At 30.5% G+C, this 15,293-nt stretch overlaps 1 protein-coding gene across 4 annotated transcripts in view; it reads left to right on the top strand.

The window, feature by feature from the left end:
• Window positions 1-13,933, top strand: part of LOC113515807 (irregular chiasm C-roughest protein-like) — a 98,066-nt gene extending 84,133 nt beyond the window's left edge. For 3 of the 4 annotated variants that reach the window (XM_052891930.1, XM_052891929.1, XM_052891931.1), the window contains exons 9-20: window positions 2,593-2,695; window positions 4,063-4,196; window positions 5,444-5,570; window positions 6,153-6,298; window positions 6,518-6,671; window positions 7,197-7,432; window positions 8,102-8,260; window positions 9,142-9,242; window positions 9,894-10,051; window positions 10,486-10,587; window positions 10,828-10,920; window positions 11,345-13,933. In XM_052891930.1, the coding sequence (XP_052747890.1) occupies window positions 2,593-2,695; window positions 4,063-4,196; window positions 5,444-5,570; window positions 6,153-6,298; window positions 6,518-6,671; window positions 7,197-7,432; window positions 8,102-8,260; window positions 9,142-9,242; window positions 9,894-10,051; window positions 10,486-10,587; window positions 10,828-10,920; window positions 11,345-11,382 (1,551 nt within the window). In that variant the 3' untranslated portion in view covers window positions 11,383-13,933. The remainder of the gene's footprint in view (window positions 1-2,592; window positions 2,696-4,062; window positions 4,197-5,443; window positions 5,571-6,152; window positions 6,299-6,517; window positions 6,672-7,196; window positions 7,433-8,101; window positions 8,261-9,141; window positions 9,243-9,893; window positions 10,052-10,485; window positions 10,588-10,827; window positions 10,921-11,344) is intronic. The other variant, XM_052891932.1, reaches the window with a different exon arrangement.
• Window positions 13,934-15,293: the final 1,360 nt, after the last annotated feature.

Here is a 15,293-nt window from a genome sequence, read left to right as displayed (position 1 = left end):
CACTTTTTTCAGTTATATAATTATTAAAAACAAACGGTGATATCACTGTGATCAATGATCACCGTGATATCACCGTTTTTTTAATAATTAATTTTTTTTTATACCACTGAGGTGGCAAACAAGCATACGGCCCACCTGATGGCAAGTGGTTACCGTAGCCTATGAACACCTGCAATACCAGAGGTATTACGCGTGCGTTGGCGACCCTGAAGAAACCTCTTTACCCCTCTTTTGAAGAACCCCATGCAATTTCATTATATGCTAATGAATTAAATGTAGCAATAATTTTTATGCCTTAAACTTTACAAATAATAGACAGGCCAGCGTAAACGATTATATCGACAGATACGTTTACCTGTTATCTACAAGCTGTTTTATTTTCTGTCAATTATACTGTGAATTAAATAGGTTTATTAATGATTTAATTAACAGCTGACGATTGCAGTCGGATGAGACTCGTGACGACTATCATAATACGAATTTCCACCTTCCAGTTAATTAAAAATATTACGAACGGTTAAAATGGAACTGGTGCAGCAAATCACGTAGTGCAATTTTTATTGGAGTGATATTATTCGCAAATAGTGATATTTTAACTTCATCTAGATTAGCTATTTGATACAAATATATTATACTAATTGTTTCCTGCGACTTTGCCGATTTTGCGCTATATAGTCTACCCATTGAATTTTCCTTTCATTTTCTTTCATACAAATCTTGTTCTGACAAATACAAATATGTAAAAGAAAAAAAAAAGAATTAGCCAAATAAATACATTAGTTCTAAAGTGAAGCGCTTATATACATTAGGCAATTGATTTTATTTACATAGATTATTACATAAATCTCAATGTATGTAAAAATATGTTTATGTAAAAAATAAACGAATTATCCCGTATGTGTAAAAAATAAGAAAACATGTGTTATTTCAGTAATAAAAAACAAAAACAATATTTGTATTGTATCTTTTAAGAATTAATTCTTTTTGTGGTATAATTAAAAAAAAAAAATTGTACGCTAATAATATAAAAAAGGTTCAAACTGCAACATAGAAATTCATAGCAGTTATTAATATCAACATTAGGCCAGAACTGCAATCACAACGAAGAAAGGATATCTTTATTGTGTAATTTCTTTGATTCAATGAATCAAGATTTTAGAAGGATATTTAAAAAAAAATATTAAAACCAGTACGCTTCTAATAAAAAAGTAGATTCAATCTACAACATAGAAATATATAGCAGTCAATAAAATCAACATTATATCGGAACTGCAATCGTAGCAAAACAAAAATTTATTATATTATTTCTTTGGATTAATTCTTTTAGAAGGATATAAAAGAAGAAAAAAATATTGTATGTTACCAATAAAAAGTAGGATCAGTATACAAGATAGAAATACAGAGCAGCTAATAAAATCAATATTACGAGTAACTTGGCACTGCAATTACAGTAAAGAAAAAAAGATATCTTAACTGTATACTACTTTGGATTAAATATTTAAGAACGGTGATTTAAAAAAAAAAATGAATGGTAGAATAATAATACAAAGCAGGTTCAATTTACAACATGGAAATATATAGCAGTTAATAAAACCAACATTACATCGGAACTGCAATCGCAGCAAGCCATACAGTGAATTTTTCATTGGAGCGAACTTGATGGTTTATGCATGAGTGAATCGCTGCGTATGCAATTCTGAATTGCTAACGTAACGTATTGTATATCGTGATGTTAATGAGATGGTTTGCAGAGATTTGTTTCTGTAATATGCGTTTTTGCAAAGAGACTTCCAAAAGTGATTTTTCAATTCGTCTGTATTTTTTTTGTGTATACAAGTATGTCAAGAAAGCAATTACGTCGTTAGTTCTGAATAGACTTTGATAATTATTTTCGAAGACGACAGGGTTTATTTTTGTATTGGTTCTATATACTAGGTTTAACTCACGGCTCTACCTATGTGGATTAGTACATAAAGTCCTCTTATGTGTATCCTATATGTTAAGTTAGGATATAACCTACCCGTGTATAAAATATCACTCAAATCCGTTCAGTAGTTTTTGCGTGAAAGAGTAACAAACTTCAATCCATCCGTCGTTACAAACTTTCACATTTATCATATTAAAAGGATTTAAAATTAATAAAATTATATATTAAAGCATTAAAAGATTTCTTTAAAGTAAAAACATTTTCTTAAAGTTATAGCAAGTGGATAGCATACCCACGAGATTATGCTCTATGTCGAATAAAATTCGTTGGCTAAAATATAGCCCAGTTTTCTGGTCATCAAAGAATTCTACCAGCCGATTCTATATTAATTTTGTATAAAATTTACCTTTGATTTCCTTGGGATCCCATCATCAGATTCTAACTTGGTGACACTGGGCCAACCTCAGAAGGATACTCTTTCGAATAAAAAAATAATTTTTGAAATCGATCCACAATTGATGGAGAAATCGTTGAACATACATAAAAAATTACGCAGTCGAACATATAACCTCATCCATTTTTGAAATAGATTAAAGTGAACTGCTAAATCTCCAATTTGACTGTAGTTTAAGCAATTCACACCAACTTCTGTACGGTCGTTTCAGATTATCTTCAACGTGTCCCGTAAGCATAACAAAGCCGTTGTGAAATGTGAAGTCAGCAACTCAGTTGGGACCAGGGACAAGACAGTGACTTTAGATGTTACGTGTAAGTATTTTATTATCACTATAATGTTTTACACGTTTATTGTGGCCGATTCTATGGTGACATTTCTTTAAATTTACTTCTATATGTAATAAAAAAATTGTTATTACAGAGAAATCTATCTAAGTCTCGCTTTTAAATTCTGTTCTTAGGACCAATAAGAACTGAATTCTCATAGCTTTTAGTTGAAATTATTATAAATTTAGTTTATGATGGTACATAAGAAAGTAATATCGCGACACTATCTAATTAAAATACTAAGTTTAGAGAAATGATACCATAGAATCGATTCTTTTTCTCTTTATTAGGAACGATCATTTTTTAGCTTACCGAGGCATTGCAACGTCGCATTTATCTGTCAATTACGAAAAACAATTGAACATTATTCAATGTTTACGACTGATTATTTAAAATGTTCGCTGCTGACGAATTGTATCGTTAATCATGCATATATGTGAATTTATCTAAAAATAGTTACTGTGAATTAGATACGTATTACATTCCGGTCATGCAGACGAAGTCCAAGTCAAGGCTAGTACATATTATCATCGTCATCATATTAGCCATTAACTGTCCACTGCTGAACGTGGGCTTCCCTTCTAAGGGAGGTTGCTCTAGTAGTTGCCACGCTTAGCAAACGGGTTGGCAACCGCAACTAGTTCTTGGTGATGTTTTAAGAGGAACACTGCTGCTCATCCCTCGACCATTTAGTTCCCTTAATCGCCTTTTATGACACCCACGGAAAGGAAGGGGTGACCTATTCTATGCCGGAACAACACGGTGAATTATATATATTATATCTATTGTACTGTAGACTTTTAATAAATTATTAACGGTACTCACAAATTCGTGCACGTGATCGGAATACATTCATTGACCGGGACAAAAGTAGAATATGACGTCATCGTAAGAGCTTACATGTGTACGCCAAATTTCATGGCGATTGGTTGAGCCGTTAATGCGCTCAGAGTGAAGTCACCGGCATCTTGGGAATATTTGCAACACAGATTTTTTCTTTATGTTTTTTTTTTTTATAATTAATTAAAGCTCTCTCTTAATGGGTAGATAGATAGAAAAATAATTTAATATTTTATATTAATGTTAATATAAAATATGAATGCTAAGGATCATTCCTTATGGTTACTTTATGGGCAACAAAAATAATATAATAAATTATATTAATTTAATATATGCAATCCACCCGCCATGCGTGGCAACTACTGGCAAGGGCGCTCTTACGGGGGGGGGGGGGCTATATTCAGCAGTGGACAGTTAACGGCTGATATGATGATTACGTTTAGCTTTAATAGGGATTATGAACGAAGTCGCAAGTTAAAACTAGTTTAATATCTATAATTATAAATTTTTAGATGCCCCAGCATTTAGAACTCGGCCACAGAACATAGCAGCTGAGGTTGGCAAGAGAGTAACACTCAGCTGCGACGTAGATGGCCAACCTCAGCCAGAAATCAGGTGGCTGTTCCATGAACCTGGACGTATAGGGGTAAGTGACTACCATGCTTGCATAATATTAAATATTATACATAATTAATTAAATGTAAACAATTAATTACTAGGTTCATACGTCATAATTGTAAATCATAAGGTCAAGTTAAAGACGACTTTGGGGATTATAAATCACAAGGGCACAACACTATGATCTTCGGTGTTCATAAGTCAAGGTGGTAAATCACAAGGTCACATTGATTATTGGAGTATGATTTTTGGAGTTTGTATGTGTGGCTAGTAAATCACTAGATTACAGTGATCTTAGGGTACCTGTGGATTCTATAAGTCGGTGTAGTAAGTTACTAGCTCAATATTCTCTATAGGATGACCTGTGATTTTATTTATCAAAGTTATAAGTTATAAGGTCACGGTATTTTTAAAAGGTGACTTTTGATGTTATAAGACAATTTTGAATCGATATTGATTACTTTGTTTTGATTGATTGATTACTGTCATGTTAGTTTCTATTAATTTTATTGTGGTTTAAGCATAAATTTTTTAATTTGTAAACAAAATATGAAATTATTAACTGGTAACACATTACTTTTTTAAATAATAATTATAACATGCACACATTCACATTGTATTAATTAAAAGGCAATATCTTTTGGATACATTTTATAAATGAACATTATATAGGATTAGAAAAATGGATTTTATAACAAGATAACGTATAAGGTGAAATAATAAAGGATTTCTAAAAATAGACTTGAAAGGTAGGCGAATCCATTTTTCAACGTATCCCTAATTTGTAGATGATTAAATTGTTTTTGACGTTGACCCTTACACTAATTGATGGGTATGTAGACTTTAAAAGAGCTCCCACTTACATTTTCATCAGTGATTCCTGTTAATTTTAAAATTCAGAAATATAACCAGAATAAAATCTGAATCATTATAAACGTTTTTTGGGGAAAAAATAATATTTTTCCAAAAGAAATATTGATAGGAAAACAACAAATAATTTAGCTGTTTTCTCTTGTCGTTTTTGACTCATGTTTCTCTGGATGCAAATGATTTTTATTTTTAATTTTTTTTTGTACATTTTTAAGAATAAACATAGAATATTTAATCAATGAATATATGTAAAATAGTAAAATATACATAATTAAATATATGTAGTTCAGATAAAATTATTTTATTAGAAATACTCATTTGAGTTCAAAACGTTCGTTTTTTAAATTTTGGAATGTTATATTTCTATTTTTGTCATATTTTTATGTGTTTCTGCAATTCTTCCAGCAGGTTAAAGGGAAGGCACCCAATTTAAACGTTTATGTTGATAATGAGACCGCTGGACGGTATATATGTAAGGCCACAGTGGAAGGTTACCCGGAGATTGAAAGTGAGGCTACTGTATTTATTAAAGGTTTGTATAATAATTAATATATAATCTTTCTTCCTGATATTTTATAAATTACTTTTTCTGATTTTTTTTATACCACTGAGGTGGCAAACAAGCATACGGCCCACCTGATGGTAAGTGGTTACGGTAGCCTATAAACACCATTTCATGAATTGGTCATTTTGATTCTTCGGTGAATATTAGAGTTATTTCAGCTTCTCTTAGATATATTGAGTATTATTCTATGAAGTTACGATAATATAATGAAATACTAAATTATCTATATATTTATTGAGCGATGGTGAAGTAAAAATATGACGGACCACCACTTCATTAGTATTAATTAGAGATGACTATGGAAACAAAACACCATATATCAGTCCAAAAGAATAAATTTTCAAAATAAAACTCTATTAAGTTGCTCTTAGAATTGTCAATGCGTTAGGGTACCTTTGAACATATGTGTATTTTATTCTGTAGTATCTATGTTTATAATTAATAGCACCCCTTTTTCGTGAATAGGCAAATTGTTTTCTATTATAAGTATTACAAAGAAAGTTTTTGTTCTACTTGTAAACAGTGTATTTTTATTTCAATTTTACCTAGGCGCACCAAAGATACTATCAAATAGGACCCAATTCGGAACTGAAGGAGAAGGTGTTACTGTAGAATGCGCTGCTCTATCAGTACCCAAGCCTGACGACATCAGATGGTACTTCGAAGGCCATGAGATTAGTGTAATACAAGACCCGGTATGCTTCACTTCAACTATGTTTCTTAGATGTACTAAATTATTTTTAAGTATAATATATGTAAGAGACTTACATATACATAGTTTCGGGAACAATTATTACAGTTATTACATTAAAATCTCACGTTTCTTTCAGAAAATTTCCATTTTTACTGTTTAAGAATTTCTTTAAAATGATTCTAATGATTTAAATTTCACTCAATTTGATATATTTATGCAGGATTACGCGATACAAGAGGAGATCTTACCAGATGGTATTATCAAATCATCTCTGAAGATCAGGGCAAGCCAGGCCAAACACTATGGCGTATACAATTGCAGTATTACAAACGAGTATGGAAACGCCAATGCTGCTATAATTCTCAAGCGAATAAGTAAGTAAGCCTTAAAAAAAGAGAGTTCAGAAAGTAGCCTGTTTGTCAATCATGTTACATATAATGTCATTCTATGTTACAAAAATGACATTCTATATTACATGTAATATCATTTAATGTTACATATAATGTCATTAAATGTTACATATATACGTAATAACTATATATTAAGACTATACTCGATATTCCTGTTGAATATTTAATCATGTGTCTTCAATTTTTGCTGTAGATCTTATCTAATTTTCAGTAAAGCATGTCAAATAAACATTCGACTGAACCAACCAGTTTTCGACATTTCTAATGCTCAAATACTATGATGATGTTATACATTCAGTTTCATGTAAATTATAGTGTAGAAAAAGATAAACGGTATTGTGATGTATATGTAAAAAATAATCTTTTATAAAAAAATATCGAGTACAGTAATTAATGTACAAATAATTTGTTTTATAGTAAATTTAAGTACGATATTGATCTAAATTTTGTTATACAGACAAAAGAATAAATATCTTATTTTCTTAACAGAAACCTTACCTCTCTTCATTATTCTGATTGGCGTTACCTCCGGGATTATAATCTTCGCTGCCTTTATCACCCTCGTGGTGCTCTGCTACCGACGACGTAGAAAGAGCAGCCAACAAATGAGTGAGAAACCCGACGTCACGGTTACCACCGGTGATATGTACAAAGGCAGTGATAGAAGCTCTAACATTAGTGATCTGAAAATGCAGTTACCTCAAGGCGATGGTAGTTACGAATTGGTAAGTTAATATTATTAAGAAACGTATTTCTCTATTTTTCTTCATCTATATAGGTTAACTCTGTGTAGAGAAGGTTTTTATTTTAATACTGATAAAGGAACGGCAGCCCCGTCTACGCTATCAGTATGCGTTGGTGGGGTACCAATGGAACATTATAAGTAAGGATAAAGTCACGTCTAGGGGAATTTTTATTTATAACACAGTGGGCATGCGGCTCACCTGATGGTAAGTGACTACCACCGCCCATGATCACCTGCAACACTAGAGGCATTATAAGTGTGCTGATGGCCTTTTAAACAGTATTATGCTCTTTTTTAAAAAGTTATAATGTGAAAGTCGATCTGATAGTGTATATTGCTTGTATGGTACCCTAGTCCCCATTACTAACAATCTTCTTTCTCTACTCTATATAGAGCAGGTTATATCGCCTTTACTTAGACATAATTTAGAATAACAAAAGTCATTAGTATAGTCAGAACCAGCTAAAGTAACAACAGGTCAATTAATTATTAGACATAGGCCAGTTAATTATATCGAAAAAATGGCAATATAAATTATTTAAGCATAATTTAGATTTAAAAAAGCAGTTCATAATTATTTAATAATAAATATCCATTAATTTTCAAAACTATTATAATGTTTGATAAATAAATTGAAATATTCCACCAGGACTATACAAGTTCAGATCGGTCCGATACAAAGATCCCAGCGGGATTGCCACTTGCTGGACCTGTGCAGCTCCCCTCAATCCGACATGACGATCCATTAATGCAGTTTAGATATAGCAACGATTACTCCGATCCAACGTACAGTGACCCTTATTTTAAGGTCAGTATAAATTTCCAAATCTCGGTTTGTGCAGGTCCCAATTGTTTCTTATTTTACCACCAGAAGAAGACTTTCTGTAAAGTTCGTCTTAAGTACCTTTGACCTATTTGTATTTTCGCCTCGAAACAGGTATGCTGGCATAGCTGTTTTGGTTTGAAGGGTAGGTCATGGTAGTGAAATTACAGGACACTGAGGGATAACATGACACCTCTCAGGAATGGCAACGCATAAAGGTTATTATAGGCATCCAAATGCATTTTGTTTTGATATCAATGCAATAAATACGCAATACTTAATATTGTAGTATTTACAAAATGGCTTCAGCAAATAACTTTCCACTGCAACATAACTCCCCTTTGGGGAGTTTTTCCAGTAATTGCCACACTTAGCAGGCGGGTTAGCAACCGCAATTAAGCTTTGGTGGTGTTTCAACAAGGATGCTGCTGCCCTTCTCTTTACCATTAAATTCCCTTCATTGCCTCTTATGACACCCATGGAAAGGAAGGGGTGGCACATTCTATGCTGGAACCACATTGCCAACAATGTTCATAGACAACGGTTACTATTTTAGTCACGTTTTTCGTGAGCTTATTTGCCATTCTATTATCATTTTCACTATGAAAGAGGCTTTTAATCAATATTGATTCAACAATATAGTTGAATTTTAAGAACATTATTAATTTGTTATTTTGAAGTGTCTTTCAAATTAACAGAATATATTAATTCGCATGTATTTTATTATTTTACAATGTATTCTGTTGTAACAATGGTTTATAGGGCAGCAAATTTACATTTTTGCCTCTAGCAGTAAAATACACCGGGCACTGACATTAACTATAATGTATTTATGGTTGATAGATTTAAGTGTTTTATTTTTTTAGGGTCCAGCTGGGTACGTATACGACTACCCTCAAGGCTATCCGCCCCCTCCGAATTTGAGGGTACAATCACCCACGCAGTTAGAAGTACCTCCGAATAATAGGTAAAATATGAATTGTTAGTATTAATATTCGGTAGAAAAAAATGTATACAATAGGGTAAAATTGACATGCTTAAGATCCTTATAAGGAAGTGTTAGAGATAAAAAATATAGGTTGTCAATGTAAAAGAGAAAAAACAAAATAACAAGGATGTTAAAGCGAGATAGACAAGAAGGTATTTCACTTACACAATATAAGCTCGAAAAGTGTTTGGCGGGAGTATGGATGATAAATAAATTATGAATATTTTTACTTGTTGAAGTGTAATTAATTTTAAGGGAAATTTGATTAGAGTTAAGTATTCTGCATCTGGATATAATATGAATTGGGAGAAAAACCATAAAAATATGTAACTTATACTACGTCTATATTTCTACCAATGAAGTCGGATATAAGAATAGGAAATATATGTCAAAAATCGAGAAAATATATCCTAATTCTTTAAATAATAAAAATATATTCACGACTTTGATTCGTAATGAAGTAGTCAGAGGCATACGTCGATTGTGGTCGTTGTGGTGAATATTACATTCGACTCGCTCACATTTCTCAGAGCAATAAAATATTATTATAACACAAAATAGTATTTTAAAAATTGTAATTATTCCATAGATAAATTAAAAAAAAAAGTTTTGTTTCTTTTCTCTAAACAGATCATTGCAAGGTTCATTGACCCGCAGCATTGATACCGCGTCAACGCTCCCGTTGTCGACCGGCAATGGATCGCAAAATAACTCTTTGCAACGAACGAACAAGTCTCCAGAGGAGACCGACGCTATTAACAATTTAGGGCTTCCAGTTGGCAGTGAAAGTAAGTTTAAATTTTATATTTTTAAAAGCTTTTATTTAATTTGAAATATGTGTTAACTTATATAGGTCACACGATGCAATCTGAAATTTGGTACATTTTTGCATAGATCTTTTGTTTTGATGTCCATACAATAGATACGCAATGCTTAATATTGTAATATTTTTCAAATGGCCTCAGTAATTAACTGTCCACTGCTGAACATAGGCCTCCTTTATAAGGGCAGCTTTTCTGGTAGTTGCCATGCTTAGTAGGCTGCTTGGCAACCGCAGTTTGGTGATGTTTTAAGAAGAACGCTGCCCATCTTCGACCATTAAGTTCCCTTAGTCGCCTTTTACGATACCTATGGGAAAGTGTAGGGTGGTCCATTCTATGCCGGGACCATACGCAGAAATTGTTAATAAATTATTGTATAATAATTATTACTTTTATTTTAGCACCACCAACGCCGATATATGCCCAGCCGAATAACAAGATAGGCGTTGACCTTAGGTATTCGGCGACATATGGAAACCCCTATTTAAGAAATAGTTCACTTGGTAAGTATTTTTATGATATTATTTTAATTTAAACTACAAATAAATGTGTGTGTTTTATACAAACACATACACATATACACGCACACACTCAAACACACACACGCACGTGCTCGTACGCACGCACGCACATACGCACACACTATTAAGGTATTTTGTTTTCAATTCCTACATTCTCATGTAAAGTAGTATAAGATATAATTATAAAAAGTTGGGGTCTAAAGTACGTTTACTTTTTATTAGGCTACGGCAGTCAAGTGCATACAGCTAAGCCGGCCGCGACACCAGCGCCGCCGCCGTACTCGGCTGTCAGAAGTTCCGTTGTCATACCAGCAGGTTTGTATTGCTGTTACTAATGATGATTTCTATCATACAGTGGTGAGCATTTTGCTTTGCACAAATGTGATCCCAAGTTCGAATCTCAGTCTGAACGACTAAAGAACGAGTGCTTAGGAAACGGACTTTTCTGAATTACCTCGGATGTGGGTATTTTGGGTTTTTTTTAACATTTTCTAAAGCTGTCAAGGTTATATGGGGGGGAAGCTCAATTTTTTTACATAGATTTATTTAGATTGACTGAAATTTCAACCTAAATCACTGAGGAAATATAAGTTATTTGTGTAATACGATACTTTATCCCAAATTGCCACGAGAAACAAATATCGAAATCAAACGAGCGAAACTGTTGTGAACGGTATTTGTAATTTCATTTCGCAATATGTCAGGAAATAATTGGAATATTAAATTAAATTTGTTCCAGGTAACGGCAACCAACCATCACAGGCCACTCACGTATAGCGAACAATTATAAGACTTGTATAAAGTGATGGACTCGTTTTCAAATACGACTATAAATTGCGATTATTATTTTTGACTGTTTCGTACTTAATGCCATTTGTTTTCATGTATGCAATCAATCCCATGTAAAGCTAATTTTAAACTTTGTTTGCCGTTGTTTACATATATTTTAAACATACTATTGAGACTTAATGCTATGCAATTGCAAGTAAATAGGAAACGTCTGCAGTAAAAATCAGGTATCTGAGTACTATTGTCTAAGAACAAGGAATTACATAGAGGGAATGATGAAATAAAAACTATAAATCATATGGTTGCCTACTTTCTTCTTATGCAAATATAATTAGTAAAAAGAGGATGAAAGATACACCATCAGTTGCTATTTTTGTCAATTCATAGCAGGCTAGTGTATAGAAAATGTTTGATATGTCAATTATTGTATCTGAATTTGGTAGGGTTATACGGCCGTATAACGTTTTCTATGCGCTAACTTGCTATAAATTAACAAAAATAGCAAATGATGGTGTCTCTTTTATCTTATTTTTACTAATTATATTTGCATAAGAATAAAGGAGGCAATCATATGATTTACAGCTTTTATTTTATCATTCATTCTATGTATTTTCTTGTTCTTAGTATAGTGTCGCATTAAGACTCGATAGTGTATTAAAAATTAAATTATCGATAAAAGAACATCGATAAAAATCGATTCACAATTGTATATTTTCAACTGTAATTGTATTTGACTAAAGTACATTGTAATAAAGTGTTTAATAAAGTACAAGCAGTCATAAATAATTAATACTGGTGTGTGTGTAAAATACTATGTTCCTAAATAGACTTTAAATATACGACTGAATGTAAATATGTGTTTTTAAGATTCCAATGTATTATTATTTCAAAATAGAACAGAAGATATAATTTGAAATGTAAATGAGAGAAATTTCTATAATCCTTTGTAATTTAAAAAAAATCACAGCGAATTATACAGTAAGTACTATTTATCTAATAGGCAATTATTTTCAAAATACAACACTAAAATAAAAACTTTTGGAAGTTTTATTTTTAAATTTCAAATTAAACAAGCATAATTTCATTATGAATTAAATGCCTACAAACATTCATGGACTATTATTACAATAGTATTTATTGAATCATTCGCATTTGATACAATCATTAGCATTGATCACAACGCCACCCATTGTTGTCGATTGAATTGTGGAGGTTTGTGTCCAATTATGAATTGTCGATAAAATATTATCGATTCAATTATATCACTGTTGCTATTCGGTTGTACTAACAGCCACGTTTAATTTATTGTGATTTCGTAAATTTAATGTTTATTAGAAAAAAGTCTTTGGTTAATAGCGCTTTATTTGTGATTTTTAATAATAAACGAACGTATAATCCTTGCATGAAATCTAATGTACGATCATGTATTTAAATACTTCTTCAATTTTTAGCAGATCAAATCAAAAATTAATATTATGTAGTAGTATAAGTATTTTGGGCATTTATCTGATTTTTTTCATTTATAGTATAATAGTTGAGTAATATGTCAATATTGTTTTGTAAATAGCTAATTATAATAAAATGCCATAATTGTAAATAAATAGTTAAGTTCTGTTCTTTTCAAGCTTTTTTTTTTCCAGAAAATAATTATCATGTATCAGAGTATAGTTTAAATTATTTATCACAAATAGTCCAGTCAAATGCTAAGTTATTTTTTTTATTTTCAAAAAAATATGATTACAAACGACATCTTAAATATATTAAATTCAAAATATGTATTTTATTTTAAAAGCAAACAGTTAATTTTTATCTCTAGATAGTCAGAAGATACCTTTAGATTCTGATGGATATGTGAATATAAATCTAGCATTAAAAATGCTTTGCTCAACAACAATCGATTGTCGATTTTTATAATTCCATTTTTCCTTATTAGAAGTAAAAGCAAGAGTTAACTATTACGTATTTAGAATTAAATAGACTGAAAGAGATATTTTGTATATTTTATACAAGTATAAACAATCGAATACTAATCGATGACGAATTATCGGTTGGCCTAATCGATTTTATTTGATTTATCTAATATACATAGATATTTGCTATATGAACTAGATAGCGTAAAATAAAACTTTTAGTAAAAATATATATCATTATTTCTGTGATATAATAGTGTTTAAAATGTCTGCATTTTTATAGCTCTGAGATAATTTGATATGCTAATTACTTGTGACAAATATGACTTGTTAGTAGTTTATTTAAAATAACTCTATTATTTCTTTTAAATCAGTCTGGGAATATAAATTTATAGTAGAATAGTAAACGTTACATCGTTTTCATTTCATATTATAACGAAAATTTTTATAAAAAAAATATACATTTTGACATTTTCAGTGCTTACAATATAAATATGCGTTTTGTTGTATAAAAAAAATGTTAAAAATGTTCAAAAATATTGCATGATACAGTGTTTTTTATTTGCATGCGACAATCTATATTTTGTCATTTTCACAACCATTCTGTTCTATAAATAAATACTTTACAATATACAGGTTTTTCTTTTTAACAAACATATTTCCTTCTTCATACTTAAAACAAAGATTTTATAGAATAATAATTCTAGCCACGAAATATTAACTAACTTATTAGCCATATTTCGCAGCTTTACCTATATTAAGTGTCAAATGAAATAAATTAGGATATAACTTACCCATGTATCAAATTTTATTCAAATCTGTTTAGTAATTTTTACATGAAAGAAAAACAATTAGAAGAAAAATATCTATCCATCGTTACAAACATGCGCATTTATAATATTAATAAGATTACCTACTGGCAGTAACTAAGTAATAATTTTTATCATCTGAAATACTTGAATAAATATTTTGTATAAATTGTATTATAAAAATGTTTTCACAGAAAAAATATGAGTTTTCCTATTACAACTATAAAATACATTATAACGAGAAAACTGAAATTTGAAAGACATTTATTAAAAATGTTCAAAATCCTACTCTCTCCATGATCAGAACAATTTCCTCTCTATTCCTATACGTACACATCTTATATCGTATAGGTACGTGTAATATCTTTGAGCAGAATCATTAGCAGGAGCGACCATCAAAAGCTCATTTTCTACTGTTTTTTGTTATTCACTAAGAAATAAACCGAGTGAAACTTCACTTTATGTTAGTGATGCGCCTTAGAAGAAACAGTTAATTATGTAGCCATTTACCTTTAATAATGTCTCAATATTGGGAAATATTTCAAGTAATAAAATATAGTTAAACAAAAATGTTTGGAATTAATATAAGTGTGTACTAATTAATAAACTCCATCAAGAGTAAAAATCTCCAAAGTCAACAAGTAGAGCTATTTCTTTTTCAATGTAGATTTAAAAAACGTGAAAAATAACTTAATTAGATACTTATAAATTACAATATAGTTAAAAAATGTTCGTGGTAACTACTGGTATCATCAAACGCTATTTTGCTTGGTTTCACTTGATGGTGAATGGTAACCATTAATCATACATATTATAAAACACATACACTATCAAAATTATGAAATTATTCTTTCTTTCTAAAATAAAATAACATATTTAATATTGAAGCATAGATTTCAACTATCACATTCATTTATAGTAGATATTTCTACATTGAATTAATAAATAATTAACAATAATAATGGAATATAAACAAAATAATTTATAAACAAGGAAAATTTATAATTATCCATGAATTTAATATTATATTTAAGTATATTTTCTGATTAATACAAATTCAAAATAGATTGCTTCTACAATGCCTACTATAAAATAGCATATTAATAATATTATTCAAATGCTTTTGTGTAATTGAAAAAAAGTACATATCGACAAATGTAATGTAACATCACTAGTTACG

The sequence above is a fragment of the Galleria mellonella genome, unplaced genomic scaffold (assembly GCF_026898425.1).
Source record: "Galleria mellonella isolate WM207_F2 unplaced genomic scaffold, CSIRO_AGI_GalMel_v1 utg146, whole genome shotgun sequence".
Taxonomy (NCBI): domain Eukaryota; kingdom Metazoa; phylum Arthropoda; class Insecta; order Lepidoptera; family Pyralidae; genus Galleria; species Galleria mellonella.
The sequence above is the reverse complement of the archived record's forward strand: the minus strand, read 5'-3'. Positions and strand labels throughout refer to the sequence as shown.